Genomic DNA, 18,225 nt, shown 5'->3' with positions numbered 1-18,225 from the left:
GTGGTGGCCGGCGCTGTGCCGTGCGTCGCCCTGGTGCCCCGCCCAGCTGGGGGTGGTGGCCGGCGCTGTGCCGTGCGCCGCCCTGGTGCCCCGGCCAGCTGGGGGTGGTGGCCGGCGCTGTGCCGTGCGCGTCATTTTAACACTTCTTTATGGGATGGGGGCTGCATGACCGATTGTAGTCGACGCGCGCTAAAACTCCAAATCATCACCCTCATCACACTAGGTCTGGGTGCCGAATCACCAAGCAGATGTCGCGCCCTAAAATCGAAATCATCGACAGGGACATGTTGATGTGCACAGCTGTCGCAGCCGATACCCAGTCCATGTTGGGTGGACAGCACTTGTACGACCAGGCAGTTTTGTATATGTATATATATATATATATATATATATATATATATATATATATATATATATGGCCAGCGTTACGGGCACCAATGCGTGTTATCTGTTATTTAAACAAGCGCCCGGGTGGCCGGTTGGATACCCTTTGCTCGGGTGGAGGGTTAGTTTGACCCCCCCCCCCTGAGATCTCAGGAACCAAGAGGGCTAGAAACACCAAATTCACAGGGTGCGGCCCGGCTTGCACGTGAACTCACTTAGGTCAAAGTTTGAGCCTCCTAAGTCATGACCTTCGGGTCAAATAAGATCAAACTCCAAGTCGCAAAGTTCGGAAAACACTTCGGAAAAAGCCCTGGGGGGGGGGGTCAATTTGACCCCCCACCCGAACGTGTGTTGATCGAAGTGGATGCCACCCCTGTTTGCGATTAAAAAGGGCTCAGATATTTTGAAAAGAGAAACAGACAAGGGAGGTGTAACATCGTGCAGCTGTGTCGTGCATCGTGCAGAAGGCGGGCTGTGGACATGCAAATGTCCACAGCCCGCCTTCCTGTCTTTTTTGCGTTGTTCCGGTAGCTTCGACACCGAGCAAGATATATACAGCGAAGATTATGCATGTCATGAAGTCGTGAAGTGTGCATTAAGTCAGTGACGTGTGCGAGAGGTGTGTGTGGGAGGGAGGTGTAGGGTGTTGTCCATGAATTACGTCAAGCGTGGAGGGATGGGGATTGATGGGGCGTAGCAGAAGCGTCACATGGGAGGAAGGAGAGATCTTGTACGGTTATATATGTTACGTTCCGCTCAGGTGTGCTTACAAATCATTGCAATGCCTTTAAATACAACTTACCCACTTGAAGCTGGATGCCGCTGGCTACCTCTCATGGCATGGAACACGCCCGTTGTTTGTTTTGCATTTCTAGCTCGACTACGGTTTAAACAAATGTTGTTTCTTGATATGTTGCGATTAACAGTGTAACCAGAGGAGTGGGTGGGCCAGCACAACCAGCGTGTAACACGGAAGAGGCTGGTTCGAAAGCGGTCAAAAAGTTATAACGTAATTTGCGACCCTTTGACCAACAATGCGTGCAAGGCATGCTTGTTAAAGCATACCGCCTGTTAAGCTTGGTTGTCAATAGCATTTGTGTCCTATCCATTACATCGAGGAACTTGATGCCTGGCGTTTAAAGCTACTAAATGCGTTCTTTTGGGTGGCAAACGACCATTGCGGTTAACGCGCCCTAAAACACCAATAAACAATTACCTTATTTCACGTGAACGATATGATGGTGCATTTACGTTTGTAGAAATATTGGGGATTCAAGCTTATGTGGATAGTCCCGACGGATCCAGTGCTATGAAAACGATTATAGAAATGATAGACCGTCGCTGCACCGGGATCAGCGTTGGTTATCTTCGTACTCCTGCGTTGTAGGCTCCGTGATTGCCGACGAGGTCTTGCTTTGGCTTGAGGTCCAACTTCCCGTTCGTTTTCCTCAAGCTACGGCTCTGCCCAGGCATGCATATTTTATGCGGATAGGCCGAATAGCAAAAGTTCAGCTGAGTCCCTGTAGTACCGCCAAAGTTTTGATTTAGTTAGATTCTTTCACTGAAACCTCTCCCTGTCCGTAACCCTCTCTCTCCTCTCTCCCTCCTTCCCAGCCTCTCGGCCTACCTGCCTGTCTCCTTCCCTGCCTCCCTCCATCTCCTTTTCTCTCCCTCCCTCCCTGGCTGTCTTGGTCTCCATTCGGCTGTCGTCACTGACCGTGTTCCGTGCGCCGGCAGTTCGAGAAGCTGGACTTCGGTGAGACGAACGTGCTGGACAGTTTCTACAACGCGGACGTGGCGCTGGTGGACCTGACAGTGCAGCTACAGCAAAGCTCGCTCTTCTACCACCTGGGCGTGCGCGAGAGCTTCGGCATGAAGGGCAACATCCTGCTGACGCTCGACTACAACGTCGAGATCACGGCGCCGCTCAAGGTTCGTGACCGGCCGGTCGGGCGCGCGCTGCGTCAGAGTCGGCTGGTCGGGCGCGCGCTGCGTCAGAGTCGGCTGGTCGGGCGCGCGCTGCGTCAGAGTCGGCTGGTCGGGCGCGCGCTGCGTCAGAGTCGGCTGGTCGGGCGCGCGCTGCGTCAGAGCCGGCTGGTCGGACGCGCGCTGCGGTCGGACGTCAGGGGCGGCGGCGCGCTGGCCTGTCGGTGTTTGTTGGCGGTCGTGCCGTTTGCGGCTGGGGTCTGGGTTGTAGACTGCGGATAGTTTGGGGCGGGTCTGTGACTGTTGGATCCGGATCGTGAGGAGCCCCGCAGTCCGCCTGGGTGTCGACTGAACGGCTCGGGTGGGCTCGCGCACGTGCAGCCGGGCGCTCGACTGTGCGACTGGGGTGGGCTCCCGCACGTGCAGCCGGGCGTCGACTGCGGCTGGGGTGGGCTCCCGCACGTGCAGCCGGGCGCTCGACTGTGCGACTGGGGTGGGCTCCCGCGCGTGCAGCCGGGCGCTCGACTGCGGTTCGGGTGGGCTCCCGCACGTGCAGCCAGGCACTCGACCGCGTTTCGGGTGGCCTCCCGCGTCTGTAGCCGGGCGCTGCGCCGGTTCGGTGCGAAAAACTGCACTGACTGCCGCTCGTGATGGGCGGAAGCCGCGGGGTGTGTAGCGGTTACTGCTGTGGGCTTTCCCAGCTCGCCACGTGCCCAGCGTCCGCCCGTCCGACGTCCAACCCCGCCCCGCCCCGATAGCGAAGGGGGTATGATTGCGTCCAACGCCGCGGCCACCCCGGCAGGCCTCGTGCAAGAACTACGTGTTCATATCGTATCGGAGCAACGACCAGGGTCAGTGCTGCGTGACCGACCTGAACGCACTGGCGCCGGAGGAGACGACCGAGACGCGCGAGCTGCTATCCATACGGCTCAGTCGCCACCTGCAGGAGGTCGAGATCCAGGCCAAGTAAGCTGGCAGTGTCCGCCGCGCCGCACAGGCGCGGCGCTCTCTCCTCGGGCATGGAGCGTGTCCGCTAGGTTTGTGTAGGCGGCTGTGGCGTCACATTGCAGTGTCAATGGGCGTCGGCTGCGGGCTGCGAGATGCAGCAGCCGCCTGTTATCCAGTTAAGCGATGGGGAGGGAAAGAGACGGGCGGCGCGGTGTAGGTCGCTCAGGGGGTGGGGATGTGCCGCTGTCGGCGGGACGGCGGGCCACGGGCGTCGCGCGGCCTCCATCTTACCCCAAGTAGCGCGGCTAGTGCGCTGCTCGGCGTTCTCGGAGGGACAGCATTGAGCTCCGCGGCCCCAGCCCGGCCAGTGCGGAACTGGCTGGGCTTGACGCCAGCGGAGACAGGCCGGTACTGCCGCTGCCGCCGGCCGGCTGCCTTCCAGCTGCCAGGCGCGGCCGTCCGGTCGATGGCTTATATCTGTAGACGGGTGTAGCTGGCGAAGCCATTAGCTTCGCGGCATGGTTGTGGGCGTGGGGCAGGTAAACCGTAGGCTCGTCGGCCCAGAGCACGGCAGCGAGCGAGCGGCGGCCGTGTGTCGAGCCAAGCCGAGCCGAGCTGCCCGCGCCGCCAGGGTGCACATGAAGGAGAAGTTCCTGGCCGACCTGCGCAAGACACGCGAGACGGTCAGCTCCCAGGACATGAGCCAGGCGCTGAACAACATGCGCCGCCGCCTGGACGACCCCAACATCCTGTCGGCCGACGTCGTGCTCAACATGCTGTGGTCCTTCCGTGAGATCCAGGTGGGTGTCGCCGCCGGCGGGGCCGCGGTCGGCGTGTCGGGGATCCCGGGCCGGCGGGGGCCGCGGTCGGCGTGTCGGGGACCCCGGGCCGGCGGGGGCCGCGGTCGGCGTGTAGGGGACCCCGGGCCGGCGGGGGCCGCGGTCGGCGTGTCGGGGACCCCGGGCATCCCGCGTGGGACTGTCGGTGCGGTGAACGGCTGCCAGTGGATCACATCCTGCACAGCGGCGGTGTAATCGGGTGGCTTCTCCCGCGGGGTCTCTTGTTTAACGGGATCACATGTCTCGTCCCGCGTCGCTGTGCGTGTGCGGCTTGAGTCACGCCAGTTCCGCCTAGCCGTCCCCATTGGCGAGCACCAGCTGACATGACATCACGGGCACGCGGCATCAGCGCCCACCTGGTAATGCCGGCTCGGGCGGAGGGGCTTCGGGGCCACACAGTCTTACAGCGCCCATGTAATGTCGCCCCGCCCGCCGGCTGTTGGCTTCATTAATCCGGCTGGCGTCATCAATTGGGGCGGGTGTGGGCGCCCATGCCGGCCAGCCGAACAGGACCGGTCGCGCCCAACGGCTGCTCGCCTTTCACGCGGGCTCGCTGGCTTGAGCGTGGTGTCTGTGCAGCCCCACGCTGTACCGCTCATCGTGACTAACCCCGAAACGTGGCCCGGCCTGCCCCGCCCTCGCCGCCGCGGATGGTATCAGCCGCTCTCAGGTGACCACATCTCGTGTGGAGCACGCGAGACGTGTAGAGGCCCGTCTCTGTCACGTCCCGACACGTCACGTCTGCCGTATGCACGTTACACACGCCACGGCATCGCAGCATTCTCGCTGTGATGACGCCGCCGCGGGGCCGACCCGCGCTGGAGCCCGCCGGGCGTTCAGTGCATGCTCTGTTGGTCTCGGAATGCCTGCAGCAGCGCCCCGTCGCCAGCTCGGCGCCGATTGCGTCACCTTTCTGAATGAGACGCACTGTGCTGTAGCCGCACGTCACCTTCCTGAATGAGACGCACTGTGCTGTAGCCGCACGTCACCTTTCTGAATGAGACGCACTGTGCTGTAGCCGCACGTCACCTTTCTGAATGAGACGCATGGTGCTGTAGCCGCACGTCACCTTTCTGAATGAGACGCACTGTGCTGTAGCCGCACGTCACCTTTCTGAATGAGACGCGTGGTGCTGTAGCCTCACGTCACCTTTTTGAATGAGACGCACTGTGCTGTAGCCGCACGTCACCTTTCTGAATGAGACGCACTGTGCTGTAGCCGCACGTCACCTTCCTGAATGAGACGCACTGTGCTGTAGCCGCAATGCACACAGCCTGTGCTAGTTCACGGATCACTGGTTGGTACGGTGGTTAATAGCAGCCAATAAGCAACCCTCAGTAGTGGTTGTCGCCTGCTTTGCCTCGCGCTTTCGCCGTCACAAGTGACTTGCCGTGATGATTGCTCAGCAATGCACAAAAAGACCCGACGGGTCTTTACGTCATACGCGGGTCATTGATGCTTCTTCGGGTTCTCAGACAGCGCATAAACTGCAGCATGTTCACAACGAAACCATTCAAGCCGCCATTCTTCATGCTCACTGAAAAGAATGATGTCTCCGCACTGGCATTACTCCTCGAATGCGCTGACGTAGCGTACTTAAGTCAATACCCAGCCTTGCCTCGACTGCGGAGCAGATGGGACATGCTAGTGTTATGATGGGCATCACCTTTGCAAAGGAAGCAAAGTATTTACGTATCTTAAGTGTCTTTCCTTTGGTTTCGTCCTTACTGATGATGCTGTACTCGCGTCACATCTGTCATTACAAGACAAGCTGGCCGTTTTGTTGAAACTTTATTTAAAGCTATGTAAGAAGAAAAGTAACAAGAAGTATTATGCTACGTCTTAAATTTGAGCCAAAAACAAGACGTTCCCAAAAACAAAAATGGGTAACAATATAGACCCCAAAACAATGTCCAGAAGGCTGTCGTCCGACTTTTAAGTCTTCTTTTGCGCCAGTGTTCAAGATGACAGTTTTATGGAATTATTGAAATGAATTGATGGAAATCATAATGAACAGGATTGATATTCTGGTCAAAGTCTTAAAAGTGCCTGCACGTTTTTCAGTGTTTTTGCCAGTGTCATTTCGCATAGCTGACATTGACGAAACCTTAGCGCTGAAAGGTCTATACCGGTTTGGCCCCGAATTCTAAGGTATGATGAGACACTTGTTTAATGTTCTATCTATCACGAGCTTGGGTCTCAGTCCTGCGCGCACTCACACGACTCATCAAAACGCCAAACACCGCCTCTAACTGGGTCGCGGGAGCACCTGCCGTATGTCTGAGTGTTGCCGGCGCCGACCCAGAGCGGGAGCGAACGTTTACTGGGAAGGTGCGTGCCTGCCGGCATGCCTCTGCCAGAGCGGCTCCGTGACCGGCGTGTCGTCACCGCTTCTGAACTCCGGCAGGACTACGACGCCATGGTGAAGCTGGTGGATGACCTGATGACGCTGCCCAACCACAAGAAGTACACCTCGCCCGTGGCCATTCAGCACCTGTTCGCCTTCGCCCTCACCAGGTGGGTGTTGGCGGCGGGGCGGCGGGTGGCACCAGCGAGCCTTGCGCGCACCCTCGGCGGTCAGCAGGCGGCCTGCCGGTGCGCGCTGGTCCTGGCGGGGAGCGCACGCTCCCGGCGGAGTCGTGTGCCGCCGGACCGCCGCTCACCGCTGACCGGCGTGCCCCGGCCCCCCGCAGACGGAAGCTGGAGAACGACCGCGACCGGGCGCTGAAAGTCATCCGCGAGGCGCTGGAGCGCACCGAGAACCACGTGCCCGACATGCTCTGCCTGTGCGGCCGCATCTATAAGGATATCTTCGTGGAGTCGGGCCACTCGGACGCCGAAAGCCTGGATAACGCCATCCACTGGTACCGCAAGGGCTTCGAGGTGCAGCCCAACGAGTACGCCGGCGTCAACCTGGCCACCCTGCTGGTGGTGGCCGGCAACGAATTCTCCAAAAGTCGCGAGCTGCAGCAGATCGGTACGTGCGGGGCGTGGGGGGACGGGGGGGGGGGGGACGCGGCATTGGGACGGGCGGCTGCCGGACTTGTCTGTCGCCAGTGTCTGGGCACCGCCCAGTCGCGGGCGGGGGCCGTGTTGACGCGAACGCTCCTGTGCACTGACGTGAGCGCAGTGTTGCTTGCACGCTGGTTTGGGGCGGTGCGGGCTGCGGAAGGGTATCGGCTCACCGGCCTGGTGAGACGGACGTGTCGCCCAGCGGCCTGCTGCGCCCAGCGCCTAGCGTCGCTGTGCGGCTCCCCAGCTGCTGAGTTGGCTCCACCGATCCGATGTATTAGACGGCAGATCCTGGCGGGCTGTGTCTCCGTGTGGGGACTGGATCGCCCACCGTGGACTGCGGTCTAGCCTGGTCTAGCGGCCGTCCGCCAGCAAACGGCGTTAGCTGCCGTCATCCCAATCCCCCATTAGCGTGCGCCAGAAGCCACGGTCGTCGACTTTGATTGAGAACGGTCTGTGCGGCAGGTATGACACTGAACAACCTGATCGGGAAGAAGGGAAGTCTCTCCTCCCTGCAGGACTACTGGGACATCGCCACGTTCTTCGAGATCAGTGTGCTGGCCGAGAACTACTCCAAGGCCATACAGGCAGCCGAGAGCATGTTCAAACTCAAGTCCCCTAATTGGTGGGTAGTGTTTGCTGTCGTTTTGTTCGAGATCACTTCCGCCCCCAGTTGTTGTGAACGAGGCACCGTTGTATGTCACCGCGGTGTTTTCTTTTTTCTGTTGTGCTCTGCGTGTTCTTAGATTTTGACTTTTATTCGAAAATGAGGTACTTTACCCACTTCTGCTGAAATGTTTCGTCCTGCCCGGGCGGTGTCCGTTTTTGACAGTTCTCGGCGCGGTGCATCCCGTTGAGAGGTCAGGCAGCGTCAGTTCTGATATGGCTGTCATGCCTGGTCACTGGAATCCTTGCATTCACGGATTCGGCTCCATTTCGCGCACGGAACAATTGAACCCAGAAACAACGCATTTTTTTAGTTTGCTCCCAAAGGCGCAAACGATGCCCGTAAAGTGATAAGTTAACGTATGTTAATGAGCGCAGGATCCGTTAATTTTTCCCAATGCGAACAATTATTGTGCTTTCCTTTCAGGTATTTGAAATCAACGATCGGGAATATTACTCTTATTCAGAAGTTTCGGAAGCATTCCGAAGACAACGAGAAGGTGCCTGAGATGCAGATCTTTGACTTTTGGATGGACTATTTCTCGGAGGGCATTGTCGACGAGGCCTCCGTGAACACCATTCGGTTTCCGGTGAGTAAGATACCTATACACAAACTGTTGCTGTCCCTGCTGTGCCATGGGTTACCCGAAGGAGCCACGCTGCTGTGTTGACCCAAGGACATTTGAGCGGACTGTATAAAAGTCCACAACGTCGGCCGCACAATACCTGTGCCCGCTTCACATTCATTTTGCGTGGTCGTAGGATGACGTAGGATGACGTCGGAGGCGCGGACGGATGGTCCCTGTGTCGACACTGGTCTGGCAGTGCGGGTCGACGCGCCGTGTGCTGACGCTCCGCCGACTGGCATTGGCTCGCACGAGCCGGCCGAGAGCAGCGGCAGGAGCTGCGGGCCTGTCCCGGCCGGAGCCGCGGGCCTGTCCCGGCAGGAGCCGCGGGCCTGTCTCTGCCGGAGCCGCGCTCGGTCTCTGGAGCGGCGTCTCCGGCGGCGGAGCGGCCGCTGGTGCGTTTACGCGACCGCCACCGCCGGCAGGTGCTGGTGCTGGAGCCGACCAAGGAGTACATGCCCAGCTACGTGGTGGTCAACCTGGACGCGGAGACGTCGGCCATGCATATTTCCAACCTCTGCTTGGATAGCCTCAAGGACAGGTGCCGTCGCGTGCACGAGTTCGTGCTGGAGGCGACCCATATCAAAAGCATCAGGTACAGTGGAGGGCAGCCATTGGTGCTGAGCCTGCTCATGGTTGACTTGGTTCCTTCGAGAGATATTTGTCTGGGGAGTGGTCGCATCCACACATGTAATCGGGGACCCATGTACCTCGATTTGTGGGTTATTTGGACCGCACTTTAATATAATCAACCTTTTGACACAATCGTGGATCTGTTCAGTCTGGCGTGAGGAGCATACTGCATCGGGCCGTTCGCGGCGTACAATGACTTTTCATGGTGCCAGTTCCCAGAAGCGGCATCCTGAAGCCATTGCCCAGCTCCTCCGCTATCACGATTTGTTCAACTTTGAGCACGCCGTAAGACACCTGGACCTCGGCGCCCCGTCAGCGCTTCGTGTCGGGCCGGTACACGGTGCCGCGTGCCGGGCTGACGCCACTCCCCTCCTGCCCTCCGCTTCAGCCAGTACAAGCGGGACGATCGGTGCGTGTTCCTGTACGTGCACCAGAACTCGGACGACTTCCAGATGTTCTTCCCGTCGGCGGCGCTGCGGCAGCGCTTCTACAACCTGGTGCTGCAGATGACGGCCGACATGGAGGGCATGGTGACCGACCTCGGCAACGACGTGACGCTGGGCACGGCGCCGCAGGTCAGTGCGAGGTGGGGGCTCGGTGCTGGCGGCGGGTCGGGACCGGATCGCCGCCCGGACCTGAGACCGCTGGCGGCGTGGGGCTCCGCCGTCGGCCGTCGGCCAGTGATGCCCGGCTGCGTGCCGTGCCGTGCCCGAGGGGCGTCTGGTGGCAGGCCGCCGCCCGGTGTCGTGTCGGATGAGCTGGAAAGCGCCGGAATGGGCGTGCCGCGCTCTCTCGTGCCCTGTCGTAAACCCGCGCCCGGTGGCTGACCCCGCCCCGCGCTCCGTCCGCAGTACGAGTACGAGGCGGACGAGCAGGACCGGCGCATCGTGCTGGGCAAGGGCACCTACGGCGTGGTGTACGCGGCGCGCGACCTCACCACCCAGGTCCGCATCGCCGTCAAGGAGATCCCCGAGAAGAACATCGGGTGAGTGGGGCTGCGGCCGGTCCCGCCGGCGGCTCCTCCGCGGGCCTCCGGTCGGCTGCGGTAGCCAGCCAGACGCAGGCGGTACTGGCTCGGAACCGGACGCGATCGTCGCTGTTGTTTGTGAACGCCGAGGGGATTTGTGTCGTGAGAGGTTTGTACGCGTGCTGTCGCCTGAGACTGAACAGAGCTCCACGTTCGAAGCCGGGTAACGAGTGAACTGAAAGACATCATATTGTGTCTGAAGAAACTGAAGACGGTGCACTGTTTCCTGGTGTTCATCAGTGACGTGCAGCCGCTGCACGAGGAAATCAACCTGCACAAGCAGCTGCGCCACAGGAACATCGTGCAGTACCTGGGATCAGTGTCTGAAGACGGCTTCTTCAAAATATTCATGGAAGAGGTGAGCAGCGAGCACTTTCGTCGTGCGAGGGGCATTGAGGTGTTAACGAAAGCTGGTGACGCTCTGGTGTAGCATGAGCGCGCTGCGTGTGCCACAGAAGTGGTCTGATTCTTTCACTTCTTTCCATTGCCCGCTGACAGGTGAGGCTGACTCTCCCCTGCCCCGTCATTTGTCATAGCTTGCCGCCGTTCGCTCGCTGGGGCTCGAACCCGACCCTGGGCAGGGACCGACCTCTGCCCGTGAACCCGACCTTGGGCAGGGACCGACCTCTGCCCGTGTGGCCGGGGACCCGCCCGGAGCTGTGTTGTGCCCGGAGGCGGCGACGCTCCTGGCGGGGGACTCACTGGCCAGTGTTGAGGACCATGTCGGCGCGTGCGTGACGGCTGATGGTGACGCAGCTGCACGCCGAGCGCTGGCACCCGCCTGTCGCGCTCACGTGCCGTGTCGACACCGGCGTGGGCTCGCGACAGGGCGTGTGTTTGTGCGCTGGCGCCGGCCGCCGCGTGTCTCGTGCCGGCGCCCCCGGTGCGGCTGCAGCGTGCTGGGTCAGTGCCGGCGTGACGTCATGTTCTGTCGCTGACGGTCGGCGACCGGGGGCCCGCAGGTGCCCGGCGGCAGCCTGTCGGCCCTGCTGAAGCTCAAGTGGGGCCCGCTGAAGAACGAGGCCACCATCGCCTACTACACCAAGCAGATCCTGGAGGGCGTCAAGTATTTACACGACCAGAAGATCGTCCACCGCGACATCAAAGGTCGGATCACGTGATCATGTGCGAAGGTCACAACCCGCCACGTTGTCAAAGCAGGCGGCGTGGTCGTTCGGCGGCGTTTGCCGTGCAGGCAGGCGTTGCTCTTATTTAGCAGTTCTGCTCTTATCGCGGCAAATACAGGCGATAAGACGGTTTTCGCACCAATGTCTGAATGGGTGGCGTGGGCGTCGTGGTTCCCCGTAAAATTACGAATGTGTGATACTGTTATAATACCACGACAACGGCGAAGTGGACGAGCGGTATTCTGCCTCCACCGTGCACCAAGCAGCGAAAGCCTCAGACACGTCGCCAGTGTACGTGGCTGGCCGCTGTAAGCTTACATTACTGACAGAGCCAGTGTGGCTGGTTGTGCGGACCAGCGGGACGCCATGCCAGCGCTGCCACGCGCGCGGTGTGCCGGCCAACGCACCGTGTGCCGCTGAGAACCCCGCTGGGAGTGGCCGGCCCGCCGGCGTGGCGGCCGGACGGCACCCGTCGCCGGCTTGTGGACGGCACCATCCCGCTGGGAGTTCCTGCTCCGGCCGGTGGCCCTGACCCGGCCGCCCTCACCCGACCGCCCTGCCCCGGCCGCTCTGACCCGGCCGCCCTCACCCGGCCGCAGGCGACAACGTGCTGGTGAACACGTATAGCGGCATGGTGAAGATCTCCGACTTCGGCACCAGCAAGCGGCTAGCTGGCCTGTGCCCCACGGCTGAGACGTTCACCGGCACGCTGCAGTACATGGCGCCGGAGGTCATCGACAAGGGGCAGCGCGGATACGGCGCGCCGGTACGTCACCACCGCTCGGGATCTGGCCAGAGGACGGCGAGGACGCTGCGCAGCGGTGTGGGACCCGTCCTCAGGTCACCAGCGAGAGACGCTGCCGATGCGGGGCCGTGCGCTTCGCTGTCCGCGACTGCCCACTCAGAGTGGTCACGGCGGCGGAGAACTGATGGATTGCACGTGTTGCACGTGTATGGCGATCGTATGTCTGACCCAGGCGCCGGCTGCTTGTCGTCGCGTCGCGGTGCCTGTCTCACGTTCGGTGCTGGGCCCGACTCTCCTCTAATCCTGCACGCCCATCACATCGTCCCCCTCCCCTACCCCCCAAAATCGGTACATCCTCCACACATTTTACACCGTTTGTAGGCATTCGTTCGCGGCGTCCCGCCGTGATGCTATTGTCGGCGTGACGCCCGGGCCGTTTGGGGGTGGCGCCGCTGTTTCTGACCACCCGGCCGGCGGCCGGTCTCGGCAGGCGGACATCTGGTCGGTGGGCTGCACGGTGGTGGAGATGGCCACCGGGAAGCCGCCCTTCATCGAGCTCGGCTCGCCGGAGGCGGCCATGTTCAAGGTACGTGGTCAGCTGGCGGCGCTCCGGATCGGAACGGGGCGACGGGCTTCGATCCGAGGTGGACATGCGGGGAAAGCTGCGAAGGCCGGTCTATGTGTGAGGTGTTGAGTACAGGCTCCATCACGTGAACACCTGATGGCGAGCCGTAACTGACGGGTCAGCGTCCGGTGCCGGCTGGTGTTTGGCGCATCACGTGAACACCTGATGGCGAGCCGTAACTGACGGGTCAGCGGCCGGTGCCGGCTGGTGTTTGGCGCATCACGTGAACACCTGATGGCGAGCCGTAACTGACGGGTCAGCGTCCGGTGCCGGCTGGTGTTTGGCTCCATCACGTTAACACCTGATGGCGAGCCGTAACTGACGGGTCAACGGCCGGTGCCGGCTGGTGTTTGGCGCTCCTGACTGGGGGGTTTCCAGCGCGACGAGCCAGCCTCTCCACGAGCACACCCCTCTGGTCCCAGGTGGGCTTCTACAAGATGCACCCGCAGCTGCCCGAGTCGCTCTCCGAGAAGGCCAAGAAGTTCCTGCTGAGCTGTTTCGAGGCCAACCCGGACAAGCGGGCCACAGCCTGCGTGCTGCTGGACGACCCGTTCATCAACGAGTGAGTCAGCGGCCGGGGCGGCGTCCGAGTCCGATGTCGCTGATGTGGTCATGGGACGATGTGGGAGCGGGATGCGGCTGAACGCGGATCCTGGGGGGGCGTCTGGAGGAGGGATGTGTGAAGTGCGGGTGCATCTGTAGGTTAGACTCAGCAGTGCAAGCTGATCAAGTGGCCTGCCGTGTTTCGCTTAGTTTTGCATCTCTTCCGATGTGTTGGGGCTTCCAGCGCTTGCTTCATTCTCCTCCCATCTACGTTTGTGGTCCTGCTCGAGAGTGTCCCCCTGCCCTCCGCGAATGACCGGCGCGAGGTGTCCACCTGCGTTTGACGTCCGTCCGTGGTGCTGCCAAACTGGCCAGCCTGTTGGCGGCCGGTCATCCGTTTGGCATCGCCTACCCTCCCACGGCGGCCACTGCCTCTGACCCCTCTGCTCACCGCCAGGCACGGCCGCAAGAAGACGCTGCGCCTCTCCATGACGGCGGCGGCCAACATGGGCGAGCTGAACCGCAGCGTCTCGGTGCCGGCCGACCGCGTCAACAAGCAGGAGCGCTCGCTGCTGCCGCGGCTGGGCTCGTCGCCCGACGACAGGTCAGCCGACGCGCCCGACGGCCCTGCGGCGGGGCTGGGAGCGGCAGGGGTCGGCCTCCACTGGGAGGTAGGGGTTGGGGGCTGATGGGAACCGGGCACGCCCGACGGCCCTGTGGTGGGGCTGGGAGCGGGGGGGGGGGGGTCGGCTTCCCCTGGGAGTCGGGTAATAGGGGCTGGCGGCCCTGTGGTGGGGCTGGGAGCGGCGGGCCCGGCCCCCGCCGGGAGGCGGGGTAGACGCGCGACGCCTGCTGGCCTATGGGGAGTGTGGAGGACACGCTTACCACAGGCGACTCTCGACCCGGGCTGGAAGGCAGGGAACTGCGCGGCCGTCCGTTTGAATTCAAGTTCATCATGAGTTGACCGCGCGGTGGTCTATCTAACGTTCACATGACGGGCACTCTGCCTCGTGTCATGCACACGGGGGACAGGTGGGTCACTGATTACGTTTCCTTGTCACGAGGACAATAAGTCGTTATCAGGAATGTTTGGGCTAGATCAGGATGCCTCCTGTACAGCCAGCCAGTTAAGTAGGCCTAACCCCACTCTTGCGTTGCATTGGTTATGCTGCTTGCCTTTGGATGCGGGCACAGACTGGTGTACATTTTTTGTGCATTTGGACTGGTGAATGGGGATGCATTGCGCCGTCTGGCATCGACGGTCTGTTCTGGGTCATGACGCACGATAGCACAGCCGTGGTGTGTAGATACGGGAGTTGAGTAAGAGGAAGCTCATCACACGCTTCCAGCATGGCGCGGTGCAAGCGGACCGTCATCCGAATGCGTGTCGTTCCCGACATTGCGGCGGGGTTGTTGTTTCTCGTCCCGTCATTGTCAAGTCGAATGCGCTACATGCAACCCAACTCTGCAGTGGCTCTGTGGACTCACCAAGTGTCTCCAACATGGGCATATTGGCGGTTTGCCGAGGTGGAATGGACCTCAGGGATCGAGTCCGGTGTCCATCTGGGACATTGGCGCTCCCCTAAGCCCCGATATCACCGTCATCAGACCAAGCAGCTGTGCTTCTGAACTTATTATGTTGCACTTCCGCCTGCTTTCGTTTAGTACCAGCGGCCGTGGGCCCTCTCGTAAACAGCGTCTGTGATGGGACCGTGACTGTTGCGTACTGTTGACCCGACGTGGACACTGTCGGCGAGACCGGGACTGTTGTTACGTTTGATTGATTCCGTTTTCCACCGTCTGTTGGCGTCTCTCGCGGCTGCGGGCAGGGGAGGCAGGCCCGATGGTGACTGGGTTTGATGCCCTCCAGAGTCTGCGGAGCTTAGCCCAAGGGATAATCGGCAGTTATGCGCATCACATCGGTTAAGGTCATCGGGATTGCTGGGCTCATCCACTAATAGTTGGCCGAAAAAGCGCGCCGCGGGAAGCGGTCAGCGGCAGGTGGTCGTAATGTAGTTCATCGGATCGGCGCAAGAAGGACTGGGTGTCTGAACTGAGTGCCTGTTGTCCGCTGGAGATCAGCTCACCGCTTTCTTGGGACCTAATTGTGTTTACTTTTCATGCTTTCCGTTTAGGATGATCAGGTAAGCTAATCACCGACTTTCGCGGCACTAGCACTAGCGTGCTACCTTGGCAGTGAAGGTCAGATGTGAAGAAAGTGACAGCAGTGCGCCCAACTATCATGTTCAGATCGACTTCCACACATGTCATGTTCAGACCGTCAGCCCCCGGGAGACTGTTCAGACCAGCCCTGCGGTGGGTGCCGTGTTCCCCTGTGTCTGCCGTGTCCAGACCGCCCGCCTCCGTGTCTGCTGTGTCCACCTCCGTGTATGCCATGTCCAGACCGCCAGCTTCCGTGTCTGCCGTGTCCAGGCCGCCCGCCTCTGTATCTGCCGTGTCCAGACCGCCCGCCTCCGTGTCTGCCGTGTCCAGACCGTCCCCCTCCGTGTCTGTCGTGTCCACCTCCGTGTCTGCCGTGCCCAGACCGCCCGCCTCCGTGTCTGCCGTGTCCACCTCCCTGCCTGCCGTGTCCAGACCGCCAGCCTCCGTGTCTGCCGTGGCCAGACCGCCCGCCTCTGTGTCTGCTGTGTCCAACCCGCCAGCCTCTGTGTCTACTGTGCCCAGACCGCCCCGTCAATCCACCCCGTCCAGCACCGTTCGGGGCCGGTCTGTGCCGGCCGGCGGGGCCTGGGGCCGGCCGGGATGATGGCTGACGCCGAGGGCGCCGTGTACAGCGGCCGGCCGGCCGGGAGAGCTTCGGGGTCACTGAGGCCGCCAGCCTTGTCCGCCGAACGGCCGCTGTCGGCCGGCGCACGCGAACCCACCGCCCAGCTCGTGGAAGCGGCGTGTGTTCGTGTGAAGACCTGTGGCAGTGGCGTTGGACAGGGGGACTGTGCCTGGTGTTGTCAATGATAATTTACGGGATGTATCTCATCTGACCTGTCCGTTTGACGTCGTGTGTGATGTAATGAGTCCAAATGAAGCAGGGAAATTCAAGGGTAAGGGAGACAGAGTCCGTAATGCCACATGCTGCCAGTGGATCTATCTGTGGTCTTTGTGGGATTGGTGATGACGACAGCGTTAGAAGACTTGCCGCCGGGCACCGGTGTATTGTTGGTTGACTGCCAGCTAGTTGCACACACGAGTGACCAGACCTTTCACCGGTGCCGGGGGCGGGAGCGTGTCTGACGGCACCAGTCGCTCTTCCGGTCAGTTGTAAATGGCCGCTCCGGTGATGCCAGCCTTCTGCAGTTCTACAATGGTGTCGGGTTCTCTGGTGGTGGCGCCTGACGCACTCGTCGGACTCGGTCGAGGGGCGGCCGGTGCGCGGGGCGGCCGGCGACGCGCAGGCCTGAAGGCTCGGGCTCGCGGCGGCGGGGCCCGACACGGTGGGGGCCGTCAACGGCGCGACTCGCCCGCGCGGCGCCGACTCCGCCGGCCCGGCCGCCGGCCGCCGGGCTATTAGCGGCTGTGATGTGTTGTGCCGCGCTCGCCGAGCGCAAACACAACCCGCGTCCGGCCGGCTGCGACTCGGCCGCCGGCGGGGCGCCCGGCGCCAGCTGTGGGGGCGGCCGACCCGCGGCGCCGGCCGCGCCGCTCCCGCAGTGCGGAGACGGCGGCCGGAGGTGGCAGCCGCCTCGCCCCCGGCTCACCCGGGAGGTGGCGGCGCTGGGAAGCTGGCCGTGCCCCTCTGCGGAGGGGGCATTAGGTTCGATACCATATTAAGCGTCATCCATGGCTTTTGCGATGCTCTGTGTAGGCGGCGCCGCATCGACGTCCAGTGTGTCGGAGCGCCAGCAAGTTCAGCCGCCTCGCCGGAGCTGCGTCTGTCGCTGCAGCCGCGGGTCTGGGGTCGTGCGCGCCCGCGCGCCACTGTGACCGTCCACCGGCTGCTAACCTTCGGCTCCCATCATAATCCGATTAGCTGGTCCAGACGCCAGACGTCCGCACATACCGGCAATGCTGAAGAGTGCCTCGTCCGGCGGCGGCTGTCTGAAGGGTCGCCGACTGCATTGTCGCTCCGACGAACGCTGATTGCGCTCCTCGGACGCCAGCCGCTGCTAAACACTTGTGGCGCATGACGACGGCCCGACTGACGGTGCTCGCCTGGGGCGCGCCGTTTGACCCGGATTCATAAAGTTGAAGAACCGTCCGGAACGAGGTCGCGTTGGCCATCGACGCTCGTGGAAATGGCCGAGATTATCTGCCGGCCCAACACGGCCCAGCGGCGCCGGCTGCTCCAGTGACGTCATGCGCTGGTGCATGATTGCGTGCGACAGCTGCCGTGCGTCGCCCCGGCAGATTAATGGGGAAGACCGTCGAATATGAACCGTCCACGTGCGTCACAGCTGATCACCCGATAGCGAACTCTCCCTCCCTGCCCGCTCTCCAGCTCCGGCTGCAATCAGCCGCCTGTTTTACGGCGTCTCTTGGGTGCAGAGTAAATATAGCATTCACGGCGAATTATTGCGCAGTACTGGCGAAACGTTCAGTCACCGCTGGGCATATCAGCAGTTCAATGCGTCTGTTTTCTCCGCCACGTCCCACGTCTCTTCAGCCTGGCCGGGATGGGAGCGGGAGGGCCCGCCGGTCCCCGTCGGTTGTCGCGTCCGTCCAGCCGCGGATGACACCGGGCGTGACGCCCAGCCAGTTGGGCGTCACACACACGCCGCGGAGACGTGCCGCCGCCGCGCGGAATGCCACGCACGCCTGACGTCACAGCCGGGCCCCTTCCGGCGCGGGTCGGCTATGAGACGATTTGGAGGGGGGTGGGGGGTGGGCGGGCAGTGACCCGGTTGGCCGCTCAGTCGCCGGCGGGTCGCCGGTGGTCCCGGTCCGGCGGGACGGTACGATTCCGGTGCAGCGGCGCCGCGCCGGCCGCCGCACCGCACGCGGCCGCGGCTGACTCAGGCGGAGCCGCGCGGCGCCGCGGCCGGCCGGCAGTCGTGCGCGTCCGGCCGCGCCGAGCGGCGGCCGACCGGAGCCGGGCTGTGCCGGGCCGAGCCGAGCCGAGCGACGGCCGACCGGAGCCGGGCTGCGCCGGGCCGAGCCGAGCCGAGCGAC

General features: G+C 62.1%; 1 protein-coding gene across 6 annotated transcripts in view; it reads left to right on the top strand.

The window, feature by feature from the left end:
- The window catches only part of Ask1 (apoptotic signal-regulating kinase 1), a 49,105-nt gene that overhangs the window by 21,763 nt on the left and 9,117 nt on the right, over nt 1-18,225 (top strand). For 4 of the 6 annotated variants that reach the window (XM_037224616.1, XM_037224613.1, XM_037224614.1 and 1 more), the window contains 17 exons: nt 2,122-2,316; nt 3,113-3,276; nt 3,890-4,058; nt 6,505-6,614; nt 6,791-7,074; nt 7,575-7,734; nt 8,203-8,365; nt 8,827-8,996; nt 9,423-9,609; nt 9,886-10,019; nt 10,302-10,419; nt 11,024-11,168; nt 11,788-11,954; nt 12,424-12,519; nt 12,981-13,120; nt 13,559-13,705; nt 15,237-15,245. In XM_037224616.1, the coding sequence (XP_037080511.1) occupies nt 2,122-2,316; nt 3,113-3,276; nt 3,890-4,058; nt 6,505-6,614; nt 6,791-7,074; nt 7,575-7,734; nt 8,203-8,365; nt 8,827-8,996; nt 9,423-9,609; nt 9,886-10,019; nt 10,302-10,419; nt 11,024-11,168; nt 11,788-11,954; nt 12,424-12,519; nt 12,981-13,120; nt 13,559-13,705; nt 15,237-15,245 (2,558 nt within the window). The remainder of the gene's footprint in view (nt 1-2,121; nt 2,317-3,112; nt 3,277-3,889; nt 4,059-6,504; nt 6,615-6,790; nt 7,075-7,574; nt 7,735-8,202; nt 8,366-8,826; nt 8,997-9,422; nt 9,610-9,885; nt 10,020-10,301; nt 10,420-11,023; nt 11,169-11,787; nt 11,955-12,423; nt 12,520-12,980; nt 13,121-13,558; nt 13,706-15,236; nt 15,246-18,225) is intronic. The other 2 variants (XM_037224618.1, XM_037224619.1) reach the window with 1 other exon arrangement.

The sequence above is a fragment of the Pollicipes pollicipes genome, unplaced genomic scaffold (genome assembly GCF_011947565.3).
Source record: "Pollicipes pollicipes isolate AB1234 unplaced genomic scaffold, Ppol_2.1 Scaffold_4881;HRSCAF=5763_pilon_pilon_pilon, whole genome shotgun sequence".
Classification (NCBI taxonomy): Eukaryota; Metazoa; Arthropoda; class Thecostraca; order Pollicipedomorpha; family Pollicipedidae; genus Pollicipes; species Pollicipes pollicipes.
Note: the sequence above shows the minus strand (reverse complement) of the source record. Positions and strands in the feature narration are given on the sequence as shown.